The sequence below is a fragment of the Battus philenor genome, unplaced genomic scaffold, assembly GCF_028537555.1.
Source record: "Battus philenor isolate CCGP_79_NKW_IND1 unplaced genomic scaffold, ilBatPhil1.0.hap1 SCAF_1, whole genome shotgun sequence".
Classification (NCBI taxonomy): domain Eukaryota; kingdom Metazoa; phylum Arthropoda; class Insecta; order Lepidoptera; family Papilionidae; genus Battus; species Battus philenor.
In genome coordinates this window covers 4,304,168-4,331,566 of record NW_027181661.1, presented here as the reverse complement: position 1 = coordinate 4,331,566, position 27,399 = coordinate 4,304,168, and the positions used below count along the sequence as shown (strand labels likewise).

The window sequence follows — 27,399 nt, the reverse complement described above, 5'->3', positions numbered from 1 at the left end:
CAAAAATACAAATCCACACAAAAAAATCTAATTTTGGTTAAATATACAATGGCTTAGCAAATTAATAATTAATTGACATTAAGATGTTGGATTTACATGCAATATACACTAGCGCTACAGTGATATTGCGATATAATTTAAAAATAAGTAAGAAATTTGGAATCTGAAAGAAATATTAAAAATTAAAATTAATTGGCCTAGAGCTAGTTAATCGCAAGTCACAATGTTGATTGTGTTTCAGTTCCTAGTTTTTATTTTCCTAAATTGATTTTTTTAAAAACATGTTTTAGCAACACATTTTTCTATGCTAGATGACAAATAAGCTAATAGGTCAGTTTTAAACAACGAAAGAACAAAAAATAGCATAAGTATTGTTCAAAAATGAACAGTAATGTTGTTACTTGTGTTTGCTTTACTGCCATCGTTTTGTTTAAAAATTGCATTGTGTTTTAAATAGTAGTAATAAAATTTAACAAACTTGTTATATTCAAATCTGTAACAAAAAATGATTTCGGGATGTAAAAATAGAGGGCGTAAATACAAAAAAGACGCGATGAAGATAAGTATAATAGGTATTGACAGTTACGGTGCTTTACCCACATGCGCTAAGCACTCAATATTATATCACTCGTGAATGTGGTTGGTCACGGGAAGGGAGTTTCAAACCATAATTTATTTGTGGTAAACGCCCGGTGGATCGAAAAATGGCACTTTTTAAAATTACATCTACAAAACTTGTGGAACTACAGGTAAATATGCTAGCTTATAATCATACCATTTCATTTTTTTTTAATATATTTTATCACTTAAATACATTTTACGTAACGCTTAAGCCACCTTTTGGTTTTGGAGTTATGTAATAACATTATATCTTTGAATTTTATGTGCTCCTGTTAAAGATTTTTATATTAATATTCTTTTCAAAATATCCATGAACGTTTTGTGCAGAAATTCCTTCCGTCATTTCGCGGTAAAGCGTTATAAGTGACGCTACACGACTGGAATGAAAAAAATTAAATATTTATTAAAAACATAAATGAAGTTTACAATTTCTCTATTTTACTTTTAATGCTTAATAAATTTTGTTATGTAATAGTTTTCATTTTTATCATTTACTTGTTTTTTAATATTTAAAACCATTTAGTTATTCTCCATGTACGTTAATGTCACCTATTTCTTAATAATTAATATAATTTATGGACCTGTACCATCTAGTTTTATTCATGTAATATCATCTTATATAAGAACTGAAATAACCTTGGTGTTGAGTCTTGCACCAAAATCAATGAGTATATTAATGTATTGCCATTAAAATAACCTTTTTCTTTTGAAAATGAATTAATGATTGTTAACACAAGATTTACATTATCATTAATTGTCTCTTAAATTTCCAAAAAAATTACTATATTTTATAACACAATTTCCAATGTAATAATTTATATTTTCAGTTAAACTCAATTTTTGTTGACTTTGTAATACATTTGTATCATTTAATAAAAAAGTAATTAATTATCTACTAAATATTATAACTATATTACAATTAAAATGGATTTTTGCAAAATACAATAATTTGATTCCTTCATTATTTCTTATATAAAAATTGTATTGAGAGTCTTGTTGATTATAATTAACCTTGGTTTTTAACACAATTATCTTTTATAATTGTTTTAATATGAATTAGTTTTTATAATGACTACTTTATTTAACAGGTAAGATGGCAATTTTCCTATATAATATTTACAACCTTTATAGCTTTTGCTGAAATGTAATATCTTTTTAATTGTATTTATTTCTTAAACTGTTTCATATTTATCCCCATAAGTTTACAAATTTTCTTTACAATACTTTTTAACGCCTTTAAAGAAATGAAATTTGTATTTTATTAAATTTATATGTTTGTTGGTACTATGTATTTATTTAGACAAGATAGCAGATTTATTTTACATTAATTATACCATTTACAGACTTTCAAGAAATGATATACCTATTTTATTAAATTTATAACTTAAATGGTACTATATCTTTATTGAGGCAAGATAGCAGCTTTCTTTTACAACATTTATAAGCTTTCAAAAAATGGAAAATGTTTTAGTTACATTTATAAATTTTAATTTTAATTTATATATCAATTTATTTAAACAAGATAGTAGGTTCCTTTTAAAGTACTCATATCATTTATAGGCTTTCAAGCATGAAGTCTCCATTCAATTAAATTTATAATACAAATAGCAGTACTTAGATAGCACATTTTATTTCCAAGACTTCATTTTATAGCATATTAATAGCAGTCGTGATCTAACATATTTTAATGTACTCTCCTCGTTGAGAATATGTGAAAATACTCCTCGTATTTCTAGGGGTTGAATACGATCGGGAGTTGTTTGTTTTAAGTATATGAAAGTATATTTAACGTGTTAATGATAAATGAGAAAAAAAGGAAATTTTTAAATCTCTGCATGCAAGTGTGATGTTTAATTATTAGGCCTGTTGTGAAGATTTCGTATTGCGATACTTAATGCGTTGCCATAGCCTTGTTCGTGCTATCTGTGTCATTGTCACAGCGGTTCGTAGTGATCGTGATAACCACTACTCCGGTAATGCGAACGTCGTTCATGTCACTTGAAGGTGACTAATGTGGATTTTAAAATTCGAATTGTTTTTTTTTTCTAATAACTTCAAACTTTCGTCTTATAATTTATAAACAGCCTGTAATTGCAACGTCATGTTATATATAGTCGCAAAGCGTGTGATGACTTTCGCGAAGTCCGCTGCGTTATTCTAAAGATAACAAAGGTCATGTTCTTAGTGGTTGGCTGCGTACCCAAACGTTGGTTACACTAATTTATTTATTCTCTGTATAATTTAAACCTTATCGACATTAATTGTAATAGGCATTTGTTGGGAAATATTTAATGTCGACTGTCGAACGAAAGGGACAAAAGATCCACGAGGAATCGAAACGTTGGAATTCTCGGGCAAAAAAACGAGCACCTATAAAAGCGGGACATAATTTAAATTCAACGTTCGTTATAAGAACCCCACTCCTCTCACCTCGCGTATTAAAAGGAGAAGGGAAAAGCATACTTGCTAAAAAATGTTTCTTGTAGTTACACCTTAATAACTTACAATCTATATAATATTAAAGAACAATATAATTTTAAAGGACGTGAAGGTAACTTTAGACACTTAAGCGAAAGACTTTAAAGAAATATATAGAAATATATAGAAATAACTTTCCTTTTCAAGTACAAACCACAGTCTAAATTAAAAAAAAATGTGTTTTATATGTATTTATATGCAATCACATTACGAGGGTCCAGCAGTACGAAATAGAAAACTAATTATAAGCAATCGCTGTTTATTGTTAAATCAATAAATGAAGTAATAATTCTGGAATACGTTTTTCTTATTTATTTTATTTTATAATTTACCGACCAGACAGTGTTAAGTCTGTAAGGGCGGCAAGAAATTTACTTGTAGTCGCTAATATTAATATAGTATATAAAAAACATTATAGGCGCGGAAGTGATAAAAAAAACGTGTTCGAACTATGCCGCATGGATAAATGGTACGAACCCGTTCTCGGTCAAGACCTTGTACGAGTGCTGACCGAATCGAGCCACGTGGTTTTTGCATCCATTTGCCTAAATGTTTTACGTATTGTTTTAATAATCTCGCATGTATGAATATATATAACTTCATGCAATTCAAAAATCATAGTTATAGATTTTTATACACTAGTTTATTAATGACCTCGTATGCCGGTTTTGAGGCACATTTATTAATTATCACGATATTAATTCCATTCGCATCGTAATTAATACATGACGATAGCAAGTAATAATTTTATTCCAGTTAGGGCGGACACGTTTCTGATAGAATTGTGGAATTTTTTTTTTATTCCGTTGAAGAGATTCACGTGATATCGAAATACGATGATAAGTTGATACGTTTTATCATATCGAAAATAACTCGGATAAGACGTTTGATCAACTAAATCAATCATCATTTGGAAAGTAGAGGGGAGACTTTATTTTTTTTTTAATATAAACTTACGTCACGAATTACGTTGGTTGGTAATTTATGCGCGTTATTTCGAATAATACGTCCATGAGCAAGCGGAATATTCTAGAATAGTTGTAAAGTCCGTACGTGCGCGGGTGTTTGTGCCACATGGCGTTCATTAACTTATGTAGGGTTATAACCTAACCGAACACAATGTGGACGTTCATATAACCGGTAATATACGATAAGACTGTACTTGAAATTAGGTCTCTATATTTAACTTATTTTATGCATTCAAACAATTCATCACGTTATCACAAACAATATGTCATGTAATACATTTTTGAGATTTTCAAAAGGTATTCTTAAGATGTCTCTTATGACAATGCGATATGATAACAGATATTCACATATGAATCTGACAGTATTACCTATAAATTAATCTAAACATATTGTTGATACGTATAGAATTTTTTTAAACAGCGAGTAGTGTTTATACATTTTACGCTGACGATTGAAATTAAAACGGTTGAGTCCTAGGGCGTTAGTTTGCGTTTTATTACGGTAACGGAATTGCTAACGAACGGTGCGAATATGCGAGCACAAGTCCATGTGTTTTAGTGCAATAAGTATTTATAAAGCCGAGTTGGGATCTCCAATATGCCTGCTTAACTTACCTAATTTTAAACTACAGGCCATAAGTCATGCATCGATCACTATAGCTTCGATGTACCTTCAAACTATGAATCTTCCTTCTTTATAGGAAGTGCAATAATTTTGGCTTGAAATATCATATAAACGCCTGGTCGTACAGAATAATCAGCGTTGAGAACACAGGTTAGTTAGTGAAGACCTTTACGTAGACATGGACCATCGTATGATAGCCTAGTTCATGTAAGGGTATCACACTTCTTCCTAGCTCTTCCGGAAGACGCGACGTTAATATTACAAAGATAAAACTAATTCACTGCTAGTAAAGTACAAAGCGTAAAAACTATTGGGGACATCGATTCCGAATTATTATGGACAGAAGTATTTCAGGAGTTAATTTCTCTGAGCATTAACGCCTTTAGTAGAGGTAGTAAAGTTAGTTAGTTATTAAGAACTGTCAGAGTCGAAGTTCGCCTTTCATGCGTCTTATGTCGGAACGCCTAACGAATTCTGAGTGGAAGTCAAAACGGTATATATTGACTCTCGGAGGTTCTTGCGCCAGTTCACGCTATGGAGCGTCCGTTTAAGCGATTTAGAGCTCGACAGTCTAACAATAGGGTAATAAAGAAGGATGTAGAGTGCCAAGACTCCCAGAGGGAGCCCTTGAGTTTTACTACAAACGAGGTTTAGGCTTCGGTCCGTCTACGCCGATAGGGTAACATTGATCATCCTTTAACATGTGTTTGTTACTATTATACTATATAATATTAAATAGTGATTCGAGATTTCTATTTCGATTTATATATACTGATACTATGTTCGTAATATTTTATAAAACGAAGAATAAAATGTTTTTCATTTACTTAATTTAATGTTCCTTTGTAATAGAAGCCACTTCACTATGAAGTATGTAGTTAGTTTTTTTGGCTTATTTCTCAGCTGTTTCTTTCCATACGTTACGCAACCTGTGAAGGTTATTCTTATTACAGAGTCGCCGAATTTTGGCGCCTCTACTCGTCACGAAATGTGACGTCATCGCCGGCCAGATTTTTGTGCCTGAAATGAATTAAATTTTATTAGTGCATTCAACTTTTATTATTCGCAATCGCAGTCGTTGTTGACCTCTGCAATTGTCGCAATACAAAAATGTTTTTTGAAGGTTAAAAAGACGCTGTACATACTTAAAGCTGAAACGTTACTAACGGTTTGTGATTGATTCAGTTATTTGTTAAAAAAAACCTTGTAGCAATTTATTTATTTTATTGTTTCAAGCAACGTAAACGATCTTTCAAATTATTATACTTCAGATTATAAATTATATAATTAAAGTTTGCGAAAACCATAATGCATAGAAATCATAATTTATTTCACGAAATACTAAAGTAATATTTTACACTGTGTTGAAAAATCATTTTTCTCGAATATCGGTCATCTATTGTGAATTAAAAAAGCTCTTTCAAAGATTTCAAGTCCTCTTTATAAGCCCTCATTATAAAGCTTTTGTTCGCCATCTCCATTATGTTTCCTGTTCTGTACATTCAGAACTTTTTATACATCTTATATACCCTGAAGACACAAAACGTTGATGGTTTGTAAGTGAATAAAAACTATGTTTTCCGTCACTGTTAAATGAATACAAGGTTATTGTTTATTTCCACGAACACGATTTGTTTCCTTGACGTTGATGTTCGTTTGTTTAAGTAACACTGTACCGCCTTGTAATACAAAAAAAAATCTTGGTAATACTTCTATCGACAATATTACCGTCGTAATGAGTGATTAATATTATCTTCAAATTGTTTTCCTATAGTCTCGGTGTAAGACAAATCCGGTCAGAATTTAAATTGACCAATATACTCCCAATTCACATAATATATTCCAAGTTTTTACTGACGTATCATTAGACGGGTTTAGAATAAGTTTACGTTAAGTTTCTAGATTTTATTTCCTCCATATCACAGATGATTTAATAATAAGAGCAAACAATACTGATCTCTTTCTGTTAGTATCTGTAAAATATTGAAAAATATATTATTTGTATATTCTCCTGTTTATTCTTGAAGTAGTTAGTTTTATACAATTGTGATACAGAGAATATGTTATTATTTCTACCTTTCTATACCTACATATCTATTAATAAAAATAAATAATTATTAAGAGGTAGGAAGAATAAGAGATGGGAGGATGATATTAGCAGGTCCAACATCCATGTTGCATGCATGCATGCTGCTCATAACAAAAGACAGAATGGAATGGACACCTTAAAAAGAGGCCTTTGTTGAAAAACACGCTGAAATAATTCAAAGACCGTTTGCCGATATTTATATTATCTTATTATTTATTTATTATAAGGATAATTTCCGCGTTTAAAGTTATTTTATTTATTTATAAATCATTAATTGACTAAATGCTATAAATGCAATATCGGACTGTTCCTATTGTAGCAAGCTCGTGTCGAGGCTAAAAATAAAAAGCATCGGTTAAAAATACCAGGAATCTTGTATTACGCAGCGCCCATATGCAATCGAACGATGTACAGAAATCACTAAGATACATTTTAAATTTGATTACTAAATACCACGATCAAACTTGTAAGTTATACGATATTTCCTCGAGGAAAATTTAATACGTTGGTTTTTACATGTGGCAATCGAAACGGTGTGCTATGACTCACAAATAATCCCCCGATTTCACGTTTAGTTGGATTTTACTGTGTATCGACGTATTTTAATTCAACCTTCGTTCTTCATGCGTAATTAAAATAAATTATTACAAACTCTGCTATCATATATGTTTATGTAAAACTATTGGTACATTTAAAATGCTCAGTATGCTATAGCAGAACAGAAAATCAAAAAATAAATGAATCTTAAGTTAGGTTAAAAAGAAGTTTACGAATGTGTCATCAGCATTAATATCAATTCAGACGTGGAATGTCCCACTGAGTACAAAGATGCACTATCGTACCGCCATTTTTTTCTAAATGCGACTGAATTAAATTGGATTTTTAATAATTTGTAGGGTGAACGTTTTACGTTGCGTTTAGGATATCCACCCACAGAGTCCACCTGACAATTACGGTCGGTCCGTTGACCACGACGCCAACGTGTGGCCAATAGTCTCCTCTCCAGAACCTTAACTCTTAACCCCTGCGGCCATAAAGGGCGTGCCACAGCCAACTTCATTTATGTATATGCAATTTCAATACAAATTATCCGGTGCCATATCTCTTAGAACAGTTTTGTTTCCTTAAACTTGGAACTATCAGTTTACGTAGTTGCGTTCTTCTGCTTTATTTATGCATTTTGCATATATGTACATATTTAGTGTTGAAATACAGATAACTCCTGTGACATCTGTCTTTGGACTATAGATCTTTTCCTTTCCACATAAGTTCCATAGTGTTTGAGTAAGATGCAATGTAATCGTCGGCTGATATATTTCAGCGGTAGTGGATTTTTTCCACGATCTATAACGATCATTGCAATTCTAGATTAGCCACAACTATGTTATTAGGCCGCGGTAAATGACTACATTGATTCGCTAAAGATTCCAAAGGCGTTCGATGTCAATTATATCATTACACTGATTACGGTAGGAGTTAATTGTCTTCACCGATTGGCCTCCAATTAGTTTAAGAGACCAATCAGGTTTGATGTATACTTTTTTAAAATATAACATTTGTTTAAGAAAAATATAATCTAAATTTTTTTTTGCATAGTTAAATTGTTTTATGTCATCACTTATAATATGAACTTGTACAGTCAAACTCGGTACATTTAACTGTATGAAGACGCCAAAGGATTTCGAGATAGAGTTCAACCGCTGAATCCAACTTGTCGTCCAACCAATGTGTGTTCCCGGTGATGACTTAGGGTACGGAGACGTGTTTTTACTATCCATGGAGGTAGCTATTCTCGGGATTTATTTACGAGAAGAGAAGGTCCGTAAAGGAAACTAAAACTAACCGACAAAGTTCAGCGGATTGGCGAGCTGCAGGCCATATAGCGCGAAGAATAGATAGCAGCCGAGGCCTTAAGGTTCTGGAGCAGACCACAGACCGGGAAGCGCAGCGTAAGACGTCCACCCACAAATCGGACAGACGCCCTTGTTAAGTTCGTCGGAAAACGTTGTACGTAGACCGTCCTACTGTGGATGTATTACGACTGAAATAATGATAATGATATTTGAACGCAAAATTTAACTTCTCCCATTATTGCTACGAATAATATGGTTATAATATATATGTTATAATAATAATGGTTCGTAAGGTTCGTAAATACGGTTCGCGAACTAAAATAGTAAATTTGTTTTCTCGCCTTTCGTCATGTTGCTATTATTGTGAAACGTCTGTTTGTGTGTTTGTTTGCCTCCGGATGTTGATGGAGGTGGCTGTTCGGTTAGTTAGTTGTACTTCTGTTATTGTGATGCTGTATGGCCTATGGTTTAGGCGCGTGTTAGGCGTGATGTTTCTACCTGATCCAACAACCTAGTTAACGCAATCTAAATCGCTAGGCAGAATCATCCTAAACACTATTAGTGTTTCTTAGTCCTATGTGCTATAAGTCAAAGTTTATGGGCTTTTTGCACTAAACAAGAAAATTGATAGACACTATAGATTTATATAGAAGGTTATCAAATCATAAATGTAACAATGTTGACATATAATAAAAATGCTTTTATAAATGTAAATTGAATCATATTCTACTAGAAAATCCAGTTAATGTAAACGAAATCACAAAGTATGAAATCGTAATTGTGCAAATGCTTCACTATTTTCGCCGTAGTATTTCTTAGCCGTTAAATTAAAAGAAATAAATTATAAGAACTGACTTTTTGCACTGAACAAGAAGATCAATAGTCAGTAGAGAATTCTATCGATGGATATCTAATCAACGTTGTAAATAAATGTTGCAGGCGCAAGAGATAACAAAAATACATTTATAACAGAAAATTGAATTATTTGCAATGACGCGTAAGGAGAAACACGCGAACGCTCAGTTATTTAATCTTAGTTAATGAAGCCAGTCACCTTGCGACGACCTCTGACTGATACGGTTAAGTGTGAAATTTACAAATAGGAATATTTTTATGTACTTAGAGGTCTTGACAAATTATAAATTGGTTTACTAAATTAGCACAAAAAAATATATATATGTACAGAAAACGAAAATAAATTCGCAAGCAGACATTGGCAAATTTTTTTTAATATCAAATGTCGTTCATATTGAATGACAATAAACCTATGATCACAGTCCGTCTCTGATTTCTAACCGCTATTCGGTGTTATGTAATTTTCCGCAGTTTATTTTTTTAACTTTAATTGACTAGCGGATGACTGCGATCATACGTTAAAACGTCACGTAATTCCTTGGTAAAACAATCACACGCTGGTAGACTATTCATATGTGTTATAAGTTTACATTCATGTTTTGATTTAAAAAATTGTTTGATAAAACAGACAGTTAATCAATTATCGAGAGGATGTTGAATTATCTAACATAAACATTCTCATAAAGTATAGAGATAAGTATAGTCAAGTAGCATTTTGTAATCAATTTATCAACTGGCTGCAGTATCATCATCATTTTAGCCATAGGACGTCCAATGCTAGAAATAAGCCTCCTCCACAGATTTCAGAAAGGACTGATTGGATGCAGTCTGCATTTAACGTCTTACAATGACTTTTACAAGGTCGTCTCTCCGCCTAACGTCGCTTCAATATATAAAATAATAAAAAAAAACTCGACGTGAACATGTATTTTCAATTCAGTACACTACGAGATACGCTTCACTAATATTGTGATGTTTTATGTTTTCACTGTAATGGTTCATGGTATAAATAATATTTTTGATTATGTCAATTGTTTGGGAATTCGGAGCGAGTGTTTAAACTGTACTGTACTGTTTCAAAGATGTTTGTGCTGTTAGCTTTAAGGCTTTTACAGCTTCTTCGGGAATGAGTTCACGAAGCGGAAGGGTCCGTGAACTATACTATAAACAAAAAAAACATTCATGTTTCCGAACCTACATTTGACACTTTGATGGAGGATGAGGCAATTAAGGCAAGGCTTACCTGGTAGAGTGTGTGTTGCTGTTTGCGTAGTGTTTGGACTGAGGATTAGAGGGCAGCGTGGACCACACTGCATTCTAAGTAAGGATACTGATCCTACCTCGGGTCGTCCACGTTGTTCGCGACGACGGTGTCGGGTGGCCGACACCGTTTACGTAAGGGACAATGGAGAGTGTTGTGTTTGGCTTTTGAACATCGAACGCGTTTTTTTCGTGCTGTGAGCGGTCGTCAGTGGAGTCGATTAGTACCTTAAAGAATATATGCAAAAATAAATTGAATTGGCGGAGCCGCGTTCTTGATATGCGCTTAGCAACCAATGTGTTGCTAAGCGCATATCAAGAATGTTGTATTGTACGGGTGAATTTTTTTTGTTTATATAGACTGAATATATTTCATTAAAACTTATTCAACCGCGACAAGGTATGTCTATAGCAATCTGAAATGTCGATATAATACTTTAATCATTTCCACTTGTGGAGAAATAAGACCTACCAAGCCATGTTTGATCTTCGAGGCACTTATATCCGTTGGATGAAAATTAAATACTAACACTTCTTTCCAATAAAGAATGTTCAATTGAATCTTATACATTAGGAGTATATCTGTGTGTCTGTCTGTTGTCTATACTCGATAGATTCTAAATCTAGTTGTAGTAAAGGATTAATAGATAAGGCTAGTGATTTCCCCGGGAAGGTTTTTGAATTTTATTTTAATATCAGTTTGTGTTTAAGGTATCAAAACTGCCTTTTTGTTTAGATTTTTAATTAGATGCATAACATAATGATGGACGGCTACTCTAAGTAAATAATAAAATTTGTACCACTTAGCCGTCGTAAAAAGAAATTCAATTAGAATCAAACTGAGATCCGTTAACATTCATTTACCTGTTAAATTACAAAGGTACTTGAGTGTCTTGTTTTGAGAGTCAAAAAATAGTCGGTTTTGTTTTTATCACTTTCACAAATGTGCTGTAAACAATAGTGGGGAAATTTATTTCGAAACTACATTATCACTTAAAAAATTCTTTAGATTGTAGAGTGATGCTTTTGACGCAGTTTTTAAATTTCTTGTCAATTCTAAGGTTTTCATTTTATAAGTGTACACGGTTGCCTATAAAGATTTACTAATTTTATGGAGCCTGGAGAAAGACATAACAAGTTTGTCTTATTTCTAATGCTTTCTATGACTTTTACACTTATGACCATCGCAATTTTTTTATGTTCACTAGTACTCCTATAAACCTAAAACAAGGTTTATATGTAGGGAAGAGTTTATCCAGAAATAATACTAATATGAACAACACTGTTAACTTGGTTATCGCTCTAAAACAGTTTTTTGGTCACCCATCCATCTTATCAGCGTTTTTTACCTTGAGACGAGCTTTATCTCTAATTGGTCTAGTAATTTCGTTAGTAAAGACGGCCTTGAAACCTGAGCAAAGTGTGCATACGTACTATCGTTTCCTGATAAACATATAAAAAGTAAATATCGTAAGTAATGTCGGAAAAAAACTAATTACTTTTTTATCTGTATTTGCTTACCGGTTAAGATAAATAATAGAATACGGTAGTAAATTTAGTCAAAATGTTAACGATAAATAAATATATTTTTATCGCGATTGAAACTTTTAATTAATAATTGTATAAAAGAATTACAGTGTTAATAACAATCGTATATGTTACCGGGAAGAGCAGCGTAGGATATCTACCCACTAGGTGTATGACCCTTTTCAAGGTCTTTGAATGTCACTGTCTTTTTAATAATTATCTTTTAAATCGAATAAATGAATTCTATTATTTGTTAATAAATAATTTTATCCATCATTATTTTATTTATTTCAAGTACATATAGGTGCTTACACATAAGCATGTTGGTTATAGTTGAATGTAAAGTATAGGTGAAACATATGTTTTTGTTGATTTATGCGACGACCTATGTAAGCTACTTAGGTAAATAAAATTATCTTAAACTTGAAACATTGACTTTATTAATGTATTCTTAAGTATTAAATTCAATTGAAATTATAACAGGGTTTTCTTTTGTTCTAGAAATTCTGTCCAACAGCCACAGTTTTGCTGAGAAACTTAAGTGCCGAACAAACGAACTTGAAAAGCATTCTCCAGGAAAAAATCCCGAAAGAGCAAGCGAAGATCCGCGAATTCCGCAAACAGCATGGCGCCTCCAAAGTCGGGGAAGTCACCGTTGACATGGTAAGTTCTTTAACTTCAGTACTCCTCTCAGTTAAGTTTTACTCATTTTTTTAAAGTTTTATTTAACAGAACTCTGGGATGTCTGTTTACATTCTTGATTCATACATGATTTATATGGTTTAAAATTAAAAAAATATATAATTGCAAACATATTTCCTATAACTCCAGCAGCGTATAATTTAAACGTTCTTAGTTGCATATACGTTTTTACTACATGCAATATTGACTGATTGTTTTTAATGTAGCGTAAATTTTTCGTACTCGTCACATTGTTTTTATATTGTTTTAATATTTTTAGCGACAAAACATCAATCACTTTTATATAACGCGCTTTATGTGAAGACACACCACACACACACACGCGCGCACGCGCACGCATGTATGCATGTATATATGTGTCATAAGAAAAACATTAATACATTTGAAATTCGAATGTCACTTGTACCATTTCACCTATACTCGATATAATTTTCTATGAAAGCTGAATGTACACGTGCCATATGTTACGTCATCAATAAAACGTTCTATTTGTCAATTGACACCGATAACGTTCGTCAAGTTCTTTAGCGTTACTAAGTAAATGCTGTGTTCGTGCATCAACACCCAATTAATATTGCAAAAACGTAGGTATTTTTATACTTCGGTAGCTAAAGTTTTTAAAAATTTGCTGTTATGAAATTCAGCATGGTCTTAGTGTGACGGTTGTAGCCGCGGCTCTAAAGGAAGCTCCCATGCTTAGTTATAATACTATAAAGAAGCCTTCTCAGAACACCTCAAACTCGGTGAAACTGTTTTGGCAACGGGCAAACATAATTTGTTAGTAGGTTTAAACCTTTTATTGGTCTTGTATGGGCGTTGTTAACAAAGAAGGCATTAATATAGTAACCATTAGGTCACAAAAGCTTTACATGCGACTACAACATTAGCAAGTCTTAAAATAATGTGAAAGCCATCAAATCATTTCATCTATCTATGTATGTAATAAAGTATTTCCGCCTTTGTAATGACTCACCGCGATATCTCTGGAACCATATTGTTTGGAGACCTGCAATTTGTTATGAATATTCCTTTCGTCATGTAAATGTCAGCTAATAATTTTAGGAAATTCCATCCATAAAGGCCTGTTAAGGGGGCGTTAACCGTTTGGCTGCTACACGGCGCAAAGGCGTTGAGTTATTTTGTCTTGAAAATAGCAAAACAGTTTTAACGTGTTTTTTTTTACCCTGATGTGCGTGCGTCTTTTTCCGATGGTACACCCATATTTTAATTAATTTTTTACCAGGTCACTGAAATTTTTTTTTCGCTTTTTTTTAAATTGATTGATATTGGTTTTAATGGTAGTGTATTTTTGACTTCATTAAGTCAAAATATGTCCGGCAGTTTCGTTTTCGTGCGTTCTTGTATAAATTGCGTAGCAGTCTAATGGTTAGGTTCGCGAAGCAGGCGTGGGATAAGTAGTTTAATATATAGGCTTCATTAGATAAAACAATTTTTGCAAGTGACGATTATATTTGAAATGAAAATAATTTTAAATGAAATTTCTTTTTATTTTTGTATATTTATATGTGACCGTTAGTGCTATAAAGCGTTCGAAGCGGAGGTAACATAAATGAAATAAATCAACTACGATGTGAACAGACAGAGTTATATAATATGACAATATTGAGTAAGTTGGATATTTATAAATAAAATTACGCATCAAAGTTGTTTACTGGTATAAAATATACTTCTGTTATTAGCACTGATGTCCATTCCGTACGTACTAGTCCGTATCGAAATAAATATTTATTCGTGTATGTTAAAACATTTTTCTTATTGATTCTGGTATTCTTATGAGAAATAAGAATTCTTAAACCTTAATTTGTCTGTCTAGATGTATGGTGGCATGCGCGGTATCAAGGGTCTAGTGTGGGAGACATCAGTCCTCGATCCTGATGAGGGCATTAGATTCCGCGGACTTTCAATCCCCGAATGCCAACAGAAGTTGCCCAAGGCCAAAGGAGGTTCCGAGCCTCTACCTGAGGGTCTCTTCTGGTTGCTTGTAACTGGAGATTTGCCCACCGAGGCTCAAGCTAACGCCCTTTCCAAGGAATGGGCTCACAGGTGAGTCATATAGCTACAAGTTTCAAGTATCGTTCACTTTAGATAAAATTGAGACGGCTTCGATGTTATTGGAAATATGAGGCCTTGTGTATATAAACTAGTCATGAAGCCTTTTTCATTCTTTGTGAGCAGTTGAGTTTGTATTACGTATGAGTTTATGACATGCCATGAATATGAAAATTTTATATATACGACTCTTGTAAAATCGTATATATAAAATTGTGATTGTGCATGTGTATTTTATTACACCTATTACTTATCACAATATTTTAATTAAGTCACGGGAACTTCGTCTGATCGAACTTTATTACAGATAACGTACTGCCAGAATATATAATGGCCTAGCGAAATTCAATCGAATAAATGGACAAAAGTATTTCAGAGTGATCACTTTATTTATTTAATATTCTAATAATGAACAACGATTACCAAAGATATTAAGTTTTATATTTCGCATACTATAATACTAATGATGTGATTATATTTCATTGAATACTTTGTATACAATATTTTTAATGATAACATCCTGACTTGTCTTTTTTTAATTGACGTCAAATGTTTGACAGGTAGCGATAGATATCTTAATTTTCTTTTTGATTTATGTGGAATTATTCATTTGTTTGTTGACTTATTTACATGGCTTATATAAAATGTATATGTCAAACATGCGACTGTTCAGTTTCTGGCCGGTTCTTCTGACCAGATCTATGGTGGTTTACTACTTATTTTAAAATAATTAACGATTCGACAATTACGTGTAAATGTCTGTTTGAATAATAATTATTTTGTTAGAATTTAACAAATTTTCTACTTAATTAAATACTTAACAGCTCATTTAGTAAATTCGCACCTCAATTATGAGGTATCATATTGGTTTCTAATCATTATTGCTTGTTTAACTAGAGCGGAACTCCCGGCCCACGTGGTAACCATGCTGAACAACATGCCCAGCAAGTTGCACCCAATGTCGCAGTTCTCCGCCGCCGTAACTGCACTGAACAGCGAATCCACCTTCGCAAAAGCTTACGCCGAAGGTGTACATAAGTCTAAGTACTGGGAGGTGAGTTTGTTAATTACCTACATCGACATACGTAGCTCGATGAATTGCTCATCTGAAGTGGGAGTGGGTGGGGCACACCGCTCGCCCACCGCTCGCCCACCGCAGTCGGTGGTCGTTGAGACCGAAAGGGTCTAGGGTGGTGACCACGAGTCGGTAGACTCGGCGTTCGTAAACCTCTTAGGTGATCTTTGAGGTAGGCCTATACCTTGCAGTGGGAAGAAGATAATACATAAAAACCTGTTTAACATTACTCACAAACATACTGTAAATTATCGTAATTAAGTCACTATGTAGTGTGTTTATAAAGATCTAAAATAATAATATTAACAGTATATTTTTGTCTAAACACATTACTTGCTACAAATCTGCTGTCCTACCCCTTTAAGTATCAAAAAGGTGTGTATTAGAAGAATAATCTTTTCTCATAAAATTAAAAATGTCACGTGGTCGGTACTAAAAAGATGATTAAATAAAAAACAATATAAACTATAGCATAAAAGTTCTATCTAAAAGTATTATCGCTTGTGTGTGTGTGTTTGAAAGAGAGCAGAGTATATATAGTCGAAATAGTCAATAAATTTATATTTGACTCTTGAAGCCACTTTTGTAGCTGCTTCGTAACTACGACGTTGGATATGTAAGGCTTCAATGTCCACAGACCGCGTTCTTAAAGAAATCTAATTATAGAATTCGCTTTAACTGGTTTCAAAATTGAAATGAACTTATTTCTTCAGCTTTTCTGCTGTCGCTAAGCGTCTTGAAATGTTATTAAAGGCAGAGCTGCGGTTTAACTTTTTTATTTTTTAAATGGAGGCTTAGAGACTTGAAAATTGAAATGAATATTCCTATATGTATAGTAAAGGTCGGTTGAGAACTGATTTTATGAAGTTCCATTCAAAATAGAGGTTGCGAAGCTTCCATTAAGTTCGCGAAGCTAGCGAACGATAGTTCTTTTTAATAAAATGATTAGTCATTTTTGATTGACAACACTCATATTTGATTCTACCACAGAATTATTTAATCACAGGTAATATGAGAATAGGTTCAAAGGCACGTCAACTTGCGTAAGCAGCAGAAATTTTTCCACTGTGCAAACGCAATTTAAATATTTATTATTAACTCTTTTTAAACATTGTGTAATGGCGGACTTATTACCTTATAGGCATTATGTACAAGTCAATCCAAGGTGGCTCAGATAACAAATAGGCAGGTGTTCAGCATAAAGTAATATGTAATTGAATAGATTTTTTTTATATTACTTTATGCTATATATACATGATAAATATTCTACTAGTAACTGATCCTTAAAAAGGATATAATAAAAAAGAAACTACTGAAATAAGTTATAACAATTTTTCCCACTATTACTTGTACCTTCTTTTTAAAAATCTTACCTCATTATTACTAACAGTTGAGATAATGTCAAGTGGTGTTAAATCTGTCCAAAATACCTTAATGTCTGAAGACGGAGGTCATCGACCAGTGTGTGTTGCTGATAATGACATATAGATAGGAGAGGTGGTCGTTTACGATGGCCTTATAAGGCTCATGGTCACTCAGAGAGCAATGGTCGAAGCTTCGCTGCGAGATTGAATAAGAAAAGAGATCTCCAAAAAAAAAAAAAAAACCAGAGGCACCAATGTAGCTCAAAAATATTCGCGTACTAAGTGGCAGTGGGCTTTGCACAAAGACGGTTTTCGAGAGGCTTCTACGGTTGACGATGCGCGGGTAGGTCGGCTGAAGTCGCAGGATGCGGGCAACCCAGGACAGCTTATCGTGGCTATCTTTGAGGAGGCTTTTTCTTCGCAGTGGAAGTCCAGCGGCTGACGTGATGTTTGTTGTTTTCATATAAATTGCATTAAAAATAATTTTAAATTTACGTTTATATTTTTACAGTATGTGTACGAGGACACAATGAACCTGATCGCGAAGCTTCCAGTGATTGCCGCCACTATTTACCGCAATACTTACCGCGACGGCAAAGGCATCGGCGCAATCGACGACAACAAGGATTGGTCCGCTAACTACTGCACCATGCTCGGTTTCGACGATCCGCAGTTCAGCGAACTTATGCGGCTATATCTTACCATACACAGGTTAGTACTGCTACAATGAAGAATAATATCGGTATGATGTCAAACGCTTGTATTAATATGGACAAGCCTAAAATGATTATAGCAAAATTATATTTTATAAATATTGTTTGATCATTCATCGTTGGTGCATGTGATCAATTTTTTTCCACTTAATGACCTACGCAAGTATTAAACGTTGCGTCATATATACTAATCATATGGGACTGTAGAAGTATGTTGTAAAATTGCATGTTTTGTTTTAATATAACAGATGTTTGCAATATATTCATCCACATTACTTTTTGTTTCTGCTATTATATAGTGCTATGCGATTGATTTGTAAAACATATTTGATTATGACCATGTCTCTATCCTCTGTTAAAGTTTTACAAAATAATATGTGTACGAAATTATTTAACGTAGTTTATTTGTTCCGGGGATTTTCAATATTAATTTTTAAAAAGTAAAAATGTTACCGATCTAAATATTTAAAATTTTTACATAAATTTGAAATGTATCGAAATAAAAACCGGAATGTGAATGTGTGAGAGACAAAGATAACAAACTATACCTGCTTGGGCGAGTGAGAAAACAAACTACACCTCAGTTTAAAGTTTTTAACTTATATATTAGCAACCCTTTGATGCCTCCTCCAATATAAGTTAAAAAGTTACTATGCAAATATAATGATTATTTGTTCTGATTATATTGATAGATCTTCTTCATTAACCATTTGTTTGTTATAAAACAATCAAGCGATCTTTAGGTATCATGTGATATTAATTTCATTTGTGCGAGTGCGAATGCTTTGCTATTTCCATATTTTATTATTATGAGTCATGCTTGCGAAATTTGTTTCATTGTTCTCTTTTGTTATCTATAACACTGGTAGTCATTAACATATTGTAATCATTAAAAATTTCAACGCAATGCTAATATTTTAATCGTTTAGTTTAATCTGCATAGAATGTTTGATCAGAATTTTCTAGAATTCATATAACCACTTGATCTGTGTTGTCAATGATAACATAAGTTAGTATTTGTATAACGATTTAAGTATCTATCTGCTCAGATAGGAGATATATATTTATTCTTTAAGCTTTCTCGATTGTCATTTATAATTTTTTGTCCAAGTATGTATCGCAATTGTGTAGATGTAATATAACTAAAACAGAGTACCTATCAAGATATAAAGTGTATCTTGCCATTGAAAATCGCAGCTCTTTAGACAACCACTACAGTTGATGTGAATGTACAGTTTATGTTTATGGAATGTATTTTATACTGATTCGAATCAAAGAAGCAAATATATAAATATCTCAATGTGTAACACAAAATAGAGATATAAATTATATATGCTAATAAATAATATTGACATGTCTGCTTGTAATATTAAAATTACCGTATATATATATATATATATATATATAAATATATAGTATTTATATATATTATCTGTCTGTACCGGCTAATCTCTGAAATCGCTGAATTGACTTTGACGGTACTTAAAATGGCAGACAGCTAATGTGATAAAGAGTTACTAAGGCTACTTTTATTTTAGATAAAAAATTATATTAAAAAGGGGGAATATTTTAAATAATTTTTTGTTAAATTATACGCGACGAAGTTACGGGCGCAGCTAGTTTTCAATGTATTTTAAAGTTTATTTTTGTTTTCGACTCAGTATAATTTAGATTTAGATTTTATTTGTCAATTTAAAAACCCTAGTGCATTAAAGAAAAAAGACAGTTGAATAGGTTGTTCAAATTACATGGTTACTAAAAGTCAATCTGGATAGTTAATGTTACTTCCATTTGCTTATGATTAATTCGTTTTATTTTAAATTATCACTCACAGTGCTCCTCTTATAATATTAATTATTATTAATATTATTATAGTACACAATACAATTCTTATACTTATGCAGTAATGATACCACGTTACTTCAGCCGTAAGACATCCACTGCTAGACATAGGCTATTGATTTTTGATAGCACTGGGTGTAAGAGACCGAATCTAGTCTTTATACTTTGCTATTTGGTGGTCTCCTTTCCAGAATCTGAAGCCTTATAGAGTGAAAATATTAATAATTTGAATAAGAGTTTTAATAACATCAAAAGTAAATTAAATTCAAAGGTTAATTATATATACAAGTATTCTGCATATAACTCAATTCTGTGTATGCATGGGCGTTGTATAATACGTGTAATTTGTATAGGTGAACTGTAATATGAATTAACATTACAACAATCTAGATTTCCTTTTTAAATTTATACGCTATTGTCCAATTTGATAAGTGTGCGATTCGACCTTGAGAAGTGTGACAAGCGATTTAAAATTATCAGGAATGGTACGACAATGCGATAAAACGTAATTACATACGTTTATTGTACATTGCAGGCGCTTTACATTAGATAACAGAAACTAACTTCTTCATGTAGTTACGTAACGTAACATTCTAGATTTCGAGTTAAATGAAACTTTGGCGATGCATTTTGACTATTATGAATATTATGCTAACCTAATAAGAGCATTGTAAATTGTACAGATTAAGTTGTACCTACTTACATTACTAGTACTAACATAAGTCTGAAATATCATTGTATATAAAAATAGTTTTGTTAAGCGAGGTTTGATTCTAAAATACCTTCAAAACTTTTTTTAATCACGAATCTAATTAGTAGCCTTAGTGTTACAAAAGGACAAAATCTATTCTGAACAATAAAGCATGACTCACTGTTTAGTAAAAAGCATTTGCAGACCTCTTTTGAGGTAGTGAACCTCGAGTGCTCCCTGGGTAGTCTCAGAATCTAGAGGATCAGAGATCAGATCTCAGAATTTAGAGGCCAACGAGCTCTTAGATCGCTTTAGTGGAAGCTCAATGGAGTGTCCAGGCACAAGGTCCCCTAAGAGGGGATTTCGTCTTGAGCTGTCACACAGCGATAATACCCGCTTAGCATTCCGACACAAGCGTGTCCGAGAGGGCCGAACCTCAGCTTGGTAGGTTGCTATTGTCTGGTTAATATCACCGCTATCACTTCGAAAAGCATTAACGCTGGGAATAGAAGTGGCGGAGGAGACTCCAGCAACGTTTCCATGTAGTATTGTTGGGGGTTGTGATATATGATTTTGCCTTGTTTTCAACGTGACTGGTTCCTTATCGAATGAGGACGATGACGGTATACAATATACATGTATTGTTTTATTGTCGTCGCATCGTTCGAAAACCCGAGTACGTGTGTCGGTTCCAAAATAGTGCGGCGTTTGAATGTATCGGGTGTGATTGTGTTTTCGGTGGCACCTATAATAAATGAATGAATGAAAAATGTATGTGAGACCACAGACCGTCAAGGACATTGTAGAGCATCTACCCACAATGGAGAGAGATCGGTCCTTATTTTATTGGTATTTTAAGATCGATACATATATAAGAAGTGTCGACTTATGTACTGATTTATAACATGTAAGGACTCATAAGGCTTAGAGACTTGAAATTTAGTAAAAACAATTCTTTCGCCGAGTTTTAATCCGCAATAGGAATTGTTTATTTTCAATATTATTAAACTTGACCAGAATATTTTTAAGTATGTTAATAATGGATTTTATTGAATTACTCACAAACATTATTTTTATACGACAGCGATCATAAATTAACAATGTAATAATCGTTTTATCAAGAATAAAAATAATAAAATCTAAAAAATTGGGTTTATTATGTATTATGTGAATATTTTGTTCTTACTGTATAATATTAATAAACATTATAAGCTGCTGTAAGAAGGAATACTTGTATTTGCACTAATGCAATAATTTTCAAGGGATAATATCGCGGTTTATTTACAAACACATAGAACATAATATAAATAAACCCGCGATTTATTCCAAAAAAAATGTTTTATACACTTGTAATTAGTCTTAATGCTTTGCGAAATTTTAATGCTGCCCAAAACTAAAGAAATGAATTTTTTTTTAACTATTTTTCTTTTATTTACAGTGATCACGAAGGTGGTAACGTGTCAGCGCATACCACCCACTTGGTTGGATCAGCTCTCAGCGACCCATACCTGTCGTTCGCGGCTGGTCTCAACGGTTTAGCTGGACCACTCCACGGCTTGGCTAACCAAGAGGTCGGTTCTTTTTTTTATTAACTTATATTTTATACGAAAAACAAACAAATACACAGATGACATTGCACACCTTTTTCATGAGTTATTTAAAATACAAAATATCAATCATACGGATGCAGTACAATTAATGATATTAAATACATTGGATTTGTGTTTTAACATATCATTAAAACAAGCTTAAATACATTATTATCTTAAGTGATTATATGTAATTCATTTGCACATTTGAAATTACATGTAATGTCTAATGTCATAACTGTCATTTATACCGTCTCTTGCGTTTAAAAATGGAGTTTAGTTTCTCAGTTTAAATATACTATTAGGGTCATAAATCCGATTTTCTCTGTTTTTAATAAAATATAGTCACTCACGCCGGGAGCTCGATATGGGTTTTGATTCATAACGGGGAAGAGCGGCGGGGGGGGGGGACTAGATAGGGTTCCGTTGGACTTGAAGCTGCTTGAAATGTTGGCGGCCAAAATGGAGACCTCGTCAACGTCTATTATAGATAAGATTGGGCGAAGATGAAGCTCTTCGAAGGTTGATGGAGAACTCAACTTGGGTCGTATTGGCCTTTGGCTGCTCAGAAGGAGGAAGATCTGCCTGGAGATCTGGCCCCTAACAACATGAAATAACCCGTTTAACGATTGTGATCTTGTCAACGAGGCCCATAGTGAGAGATCATGTTTCCAGATCACTTTGGTCGTAGACTTTAGTCTTACCTAAAAACAAAGAACTTTACTTGCACTATTTTATTACTATACGAGAAAATACTGTACACTGTTTTTTTTATTAATACAGGTGTTGATCTGGCTTGAGAAGCTTCGCAAGCAAGTCGGTGACAACTTCACTGAGGAACAGCTTAAGGAGTTCATCTGGAAGACTCTCAAATCTGGTCAAGTGGTGCCAGGATATGGACACGCTGTTCTCAGGAAGACTGATCCAAGGTAAAACAAGACATTATTATGGAAGTCTGCTATTTACATGTTTAACACTATTTATTTATTTCCATACAGTATAAATAATAACGCAGTGAATTCCTGAGATATTATTATCTACACAAAATCTCAACCACTACGGTTCGAGCGTCGCCTATAGTCGATGGCCACAGAAGAATATGCACAGCCTGTACTTATCGACATTGAACCCTTCTTGTTCTTAAACACACTTGTCATGAGATTGTTTTACATTACAAGCTGATATAGATATATATTACGTTCACTTCATGTTATTATAATAAGCTGTTATTGCAAAGATAGGCTAAAATTGTATTTCTTGATTGATGACTAAAGTCGACGCTCGGCTATGTGTATGGTATGGTTTGTGGCCGACAAGCACCGTACCAAAGTGGTTAATAAGGCATATTCCATAGAATGTGTTAAAATTATTTAAATTATCTTTATCCGGCATGTATAACTATCAATACTTTATTGATAACAGTTTTAAAGGAACACATGCTTGAGAAGTGTCAGAACGAAACATGGTTATTCCACTTTTTATTAAAAAAAAGTTAGAAATTACATTCGACACAATATCATAAAATTAGTTCATCTGATAGGCTGGTGTGGTTTCAATTGTGCTTACACCTGTAGTAAATAGCCTTTAAAGTTTAAAGTTTGGTGCAAATCATAATATTATATGTTTAAAAGTATTAATAAACAAAATTGGAACAAATCTTTATATATTTTATACATTTCTGGTAGACAGATTTTAAGCTGATTGCTAATTAACAAGATTGTTGAAATTAAAAAAAAACATAATAAGCTTTAACAGTTATTTATCTCACATGACTGAACATACATTTTTTAATTACACACAGACAAAGTTGCTGACGGTTTTCGACCTTTTGTGAAAAGTTAGATATCATGGTGATATAATGATTCTTTCTGTTACTTGTATATGATGTAATTGTAGTAAGTATCAGTCATTAGTATATTACTTTTTTTACTTATCATTTTGATTTTTCTTTTTTCTTCTATCATTTTTATTTAATATACTTACCTTCATTAATCTCAGGACCGCAAACAGTAAGTTGGTAGAAAATGCCTTTCACATTAAGTTCCCCATTATACATATTATTAAAAATGTAAAAATAAATATGTTTATGTGTAGTAAATAATTATATCTCATTTAATTTTATTCCATAGATACACTTGCCAGCGCGAATTCGCCTTGAAGCACCTTCCCAACGATCCTCTGTTCAAGCTGGTCGCTGCTGTATACAAAGTGGTGCCTCCGATCCTTACTGAGCTTGGCAAGGTCAAGAACCCATGGCCCAATGTAGACTCCCACTCTGGAGTGCTCTTGCAGGTTTGTTTCTCGCAAGTTTATTTAATATTTAACTAAATACACAAAATAAACGTTTTACCTTTATCTATCTAAGTTATGATTATGAAATCTAAGAATTTATTAAAAAAATCGTAAAGAAACATTGAAATGAATGTACAAATGCAATGAAATTAAACATTTGCAGAAGAAAGTATAGTTTGCACAGTATTTAAACATAATCTTTGGTAAAGTTTAACTGTCAGAAACAACATACAATATTTAAGAATAATATTTTAAATGTCATATAAGAATTAAATATTATCTGAGAAAATGAAGAATTTTTCATCTCAATGGCACTACGATTCGGGGGCGATCCTTAAAGACCTTCACTTGATCCGTACAATACAGAGCTAGACTTTCGCTTGATTTAGACACCATTCGTTTTGCAATGGACAAGTTCATCCATAGCATTGACATTAGTGTTATTAAATTTTTAAATTAATGAATAATATAAAGTTATTGTTAATAATATTTCGAAACAACACATATTATTGTGTAGTATTTGATAGGAGCAACAAGACGTCGCATAAAAAAGTCACACGTAAAATGTTAATTAGAGAAGTTGATACACAGGTCTTCCTATAAATCAACGTCAAAAGTTATTATAAATATATATTTAAAACATCATAGTCACGAGTAGCTCTATTTCTCCCATAAAACCAACACTCGACAAAAACTTTTGGAGGTTGGAATAAATTATGGAAATTTACGTTGAGGCTGTTTTTCAAACCTATTAAGGTTTGAAAAAAAATTAGCCAAAATTGATTGGTTAATTATTTAATTGATTATGCTATGAGTGAAAAAAATAATCTGTCCAAAATAAAAAGATTATCTATCTACATTTACAGGTGAAGACAAGCCAACATTTTAGTTCTTCACTATCGTAAGCATATAAAATATCTCGACCTCTGTCGTGTTTTCCGTAAATCTCCGGGAGTCCACTTTGGAAACAGAGTTAAAAGTAATTAATTATTTTGCAGTATTACGGCCTGAAGGAGATGAACTATTACACGGTGATGTTCGGCGTTTCGCGCGCCCTGGGTGTGCTCGCGCAGCTGATCTGGTCTAGGGCCCTCGGCTTCCCCATCGAGCGACCCAAATCGTTCAGCACCGAACTACTTATGAAGCAGTTCGGAAAGTAAGACCGTTCACGATGTAACGTTTACGTGCGTCCCACGTGTATTGTGCGACGTACGAGGGCCCTTAGGATGCAATGCATTTATGACTTAATCTAATTGATTATGCAAATCTCTAATTTTTTAGAGTAAATTCTCTTTTCTAGAAATTTTATTTGTACAAAACATTTGACGTAGTTAATGCTTGCACCGGGCCCTTAAATAATTTGACATATGATAGATTGATTCATACTTCACTTTCAGTTTTATTTCATTAATAATTGAATGTTTACACTTAAATCCTCGTTGACTATGGTTTGTTTCGTTCTTTTCATTGTAACTTAAATAGTTTCACTTATATTATCTTAATTTATTTATCTTCTTTTTTTAATTTAAGTATAAGTGATGCATTTTTTGACTAGTAGATTTTGTTTTATTTTTTTAATTATTGACAATTCAATACAATGTGTGTACTTATGTTCAACATGTGTATCTCTGATGGTTAACATATTTGAGGGAACGAAACAACGAAATATTGGAAGGGGCGTTACAAATGACAATATTATTCTGAATTATGCAACAAAAAGTTCAATTTGAATTTTGCCTTATATTTAATAGTTATTTAAACTATACGTCGATAATTCGATCATCATATCAACATTTGAATAAATAAATTTACAAACACGTCAAACCCTTCACTGTAGTTCATAGGTAATTTATTTCTCTTCATTTTTCAGTGTTCTAATGTAATTTCAAGTTACCAAAGTATTGATTATCCATTGATATGTAAAATTCAATCAAATATATTTTTTTGTAATTATTTATTCTTGATGATTTTTGGATTTATGAATTGACATTTTTATATTATAATAATTTATTTATTTATGAAATATGTAATTCAATTGATTTTTAGTTAATTCATTTATGGTATTTGTTTTTATCCATCGTAAAATGCAGCCTTTGTGGTTGTGCAGAAAATTCAAAATAGGAATAAATTAAATCCAAGTAGTACTTACATGTGTTTATTTTTTAAAATCCTTCACACTTGGTAAACGTAAATTTTATAAGTATCATCATTATCATCACCACGATCATCATCAGAGATCTTGCGAATCTGTGGTCTCCACTCCAGAACCTTGCTAATGCTGACATGACGTTTTTAGTTCTGATTGATGTCAAATGTTTAACAGCTTTAAATTTATACAGATTCTATGAGAAAAGAAAAGTGTTGTATTTACTGTACTCTTAGCAATTATTTAAAAGATCTCTCGTATAAGTTTTTATTTGTTTATTGGGCTTCTTTATTGAATGTCTATCGTTCGCTCCTAACATGTTTAAAGTTTGTTTATATTTATTTCTTCTTCCATACTTCACGCATGATTTTTCACTCGCTCTACGGCCTTCCATCACAAATTCCCTCCTCCTCCTCACATTCTTCACCACAATCTTTGACTTAACATTTTTTATCTTACTTTACTTCGTATAAGTTTACAATAGTTGTTGACTTTAGTATACGCTATTCAGCCGGCCAACAAGCGGTAGCTAATAAGACGAGGACATAATACTGGTAATAAAACAGAACAACTCAAGGAGAAGCAAAAAACAAATGATTGTTGTAAGATAGCGTCACCAACCATTGCAGCCACAGGACC

At 32.7% G+C, this 27,399-nt stretch overlaps 1 protein-coding gene across 1 annotated transcript; it reads left to right on the top strand.

Moving 5' to 3' along the window:
• Positions 1-612: 612 nt before the first annotated feature.
• On the top strand, positions 613-26,715 carry LOC137922235 (probable citrate synthase 2, mitochondrial). Its single transcript, XM_068765185.1, has 9 exons — positions 613-749; positions 12,778-12,939; positions 14,813-15,042; positions 15,946-16,102; positions 17,999-18,198; positions 22,172-22,304; positions 23,106-23,251; positions 24,452-24,614; positions 25,613-26,715. Exons 1-9 carry the CDS (start codon positions 705-707, stop codon positions 25,772-25,774), a joined length of 1,398 nt encoding a protein of 465 aa, XP_068621286.1. The 5' UTR covers positions 613-704; the 3' UTR covers positions 25,775-26,715.
• The last annotated feature ends 684 nt before the right edge of the window (positions 26,716-27,399 follow it).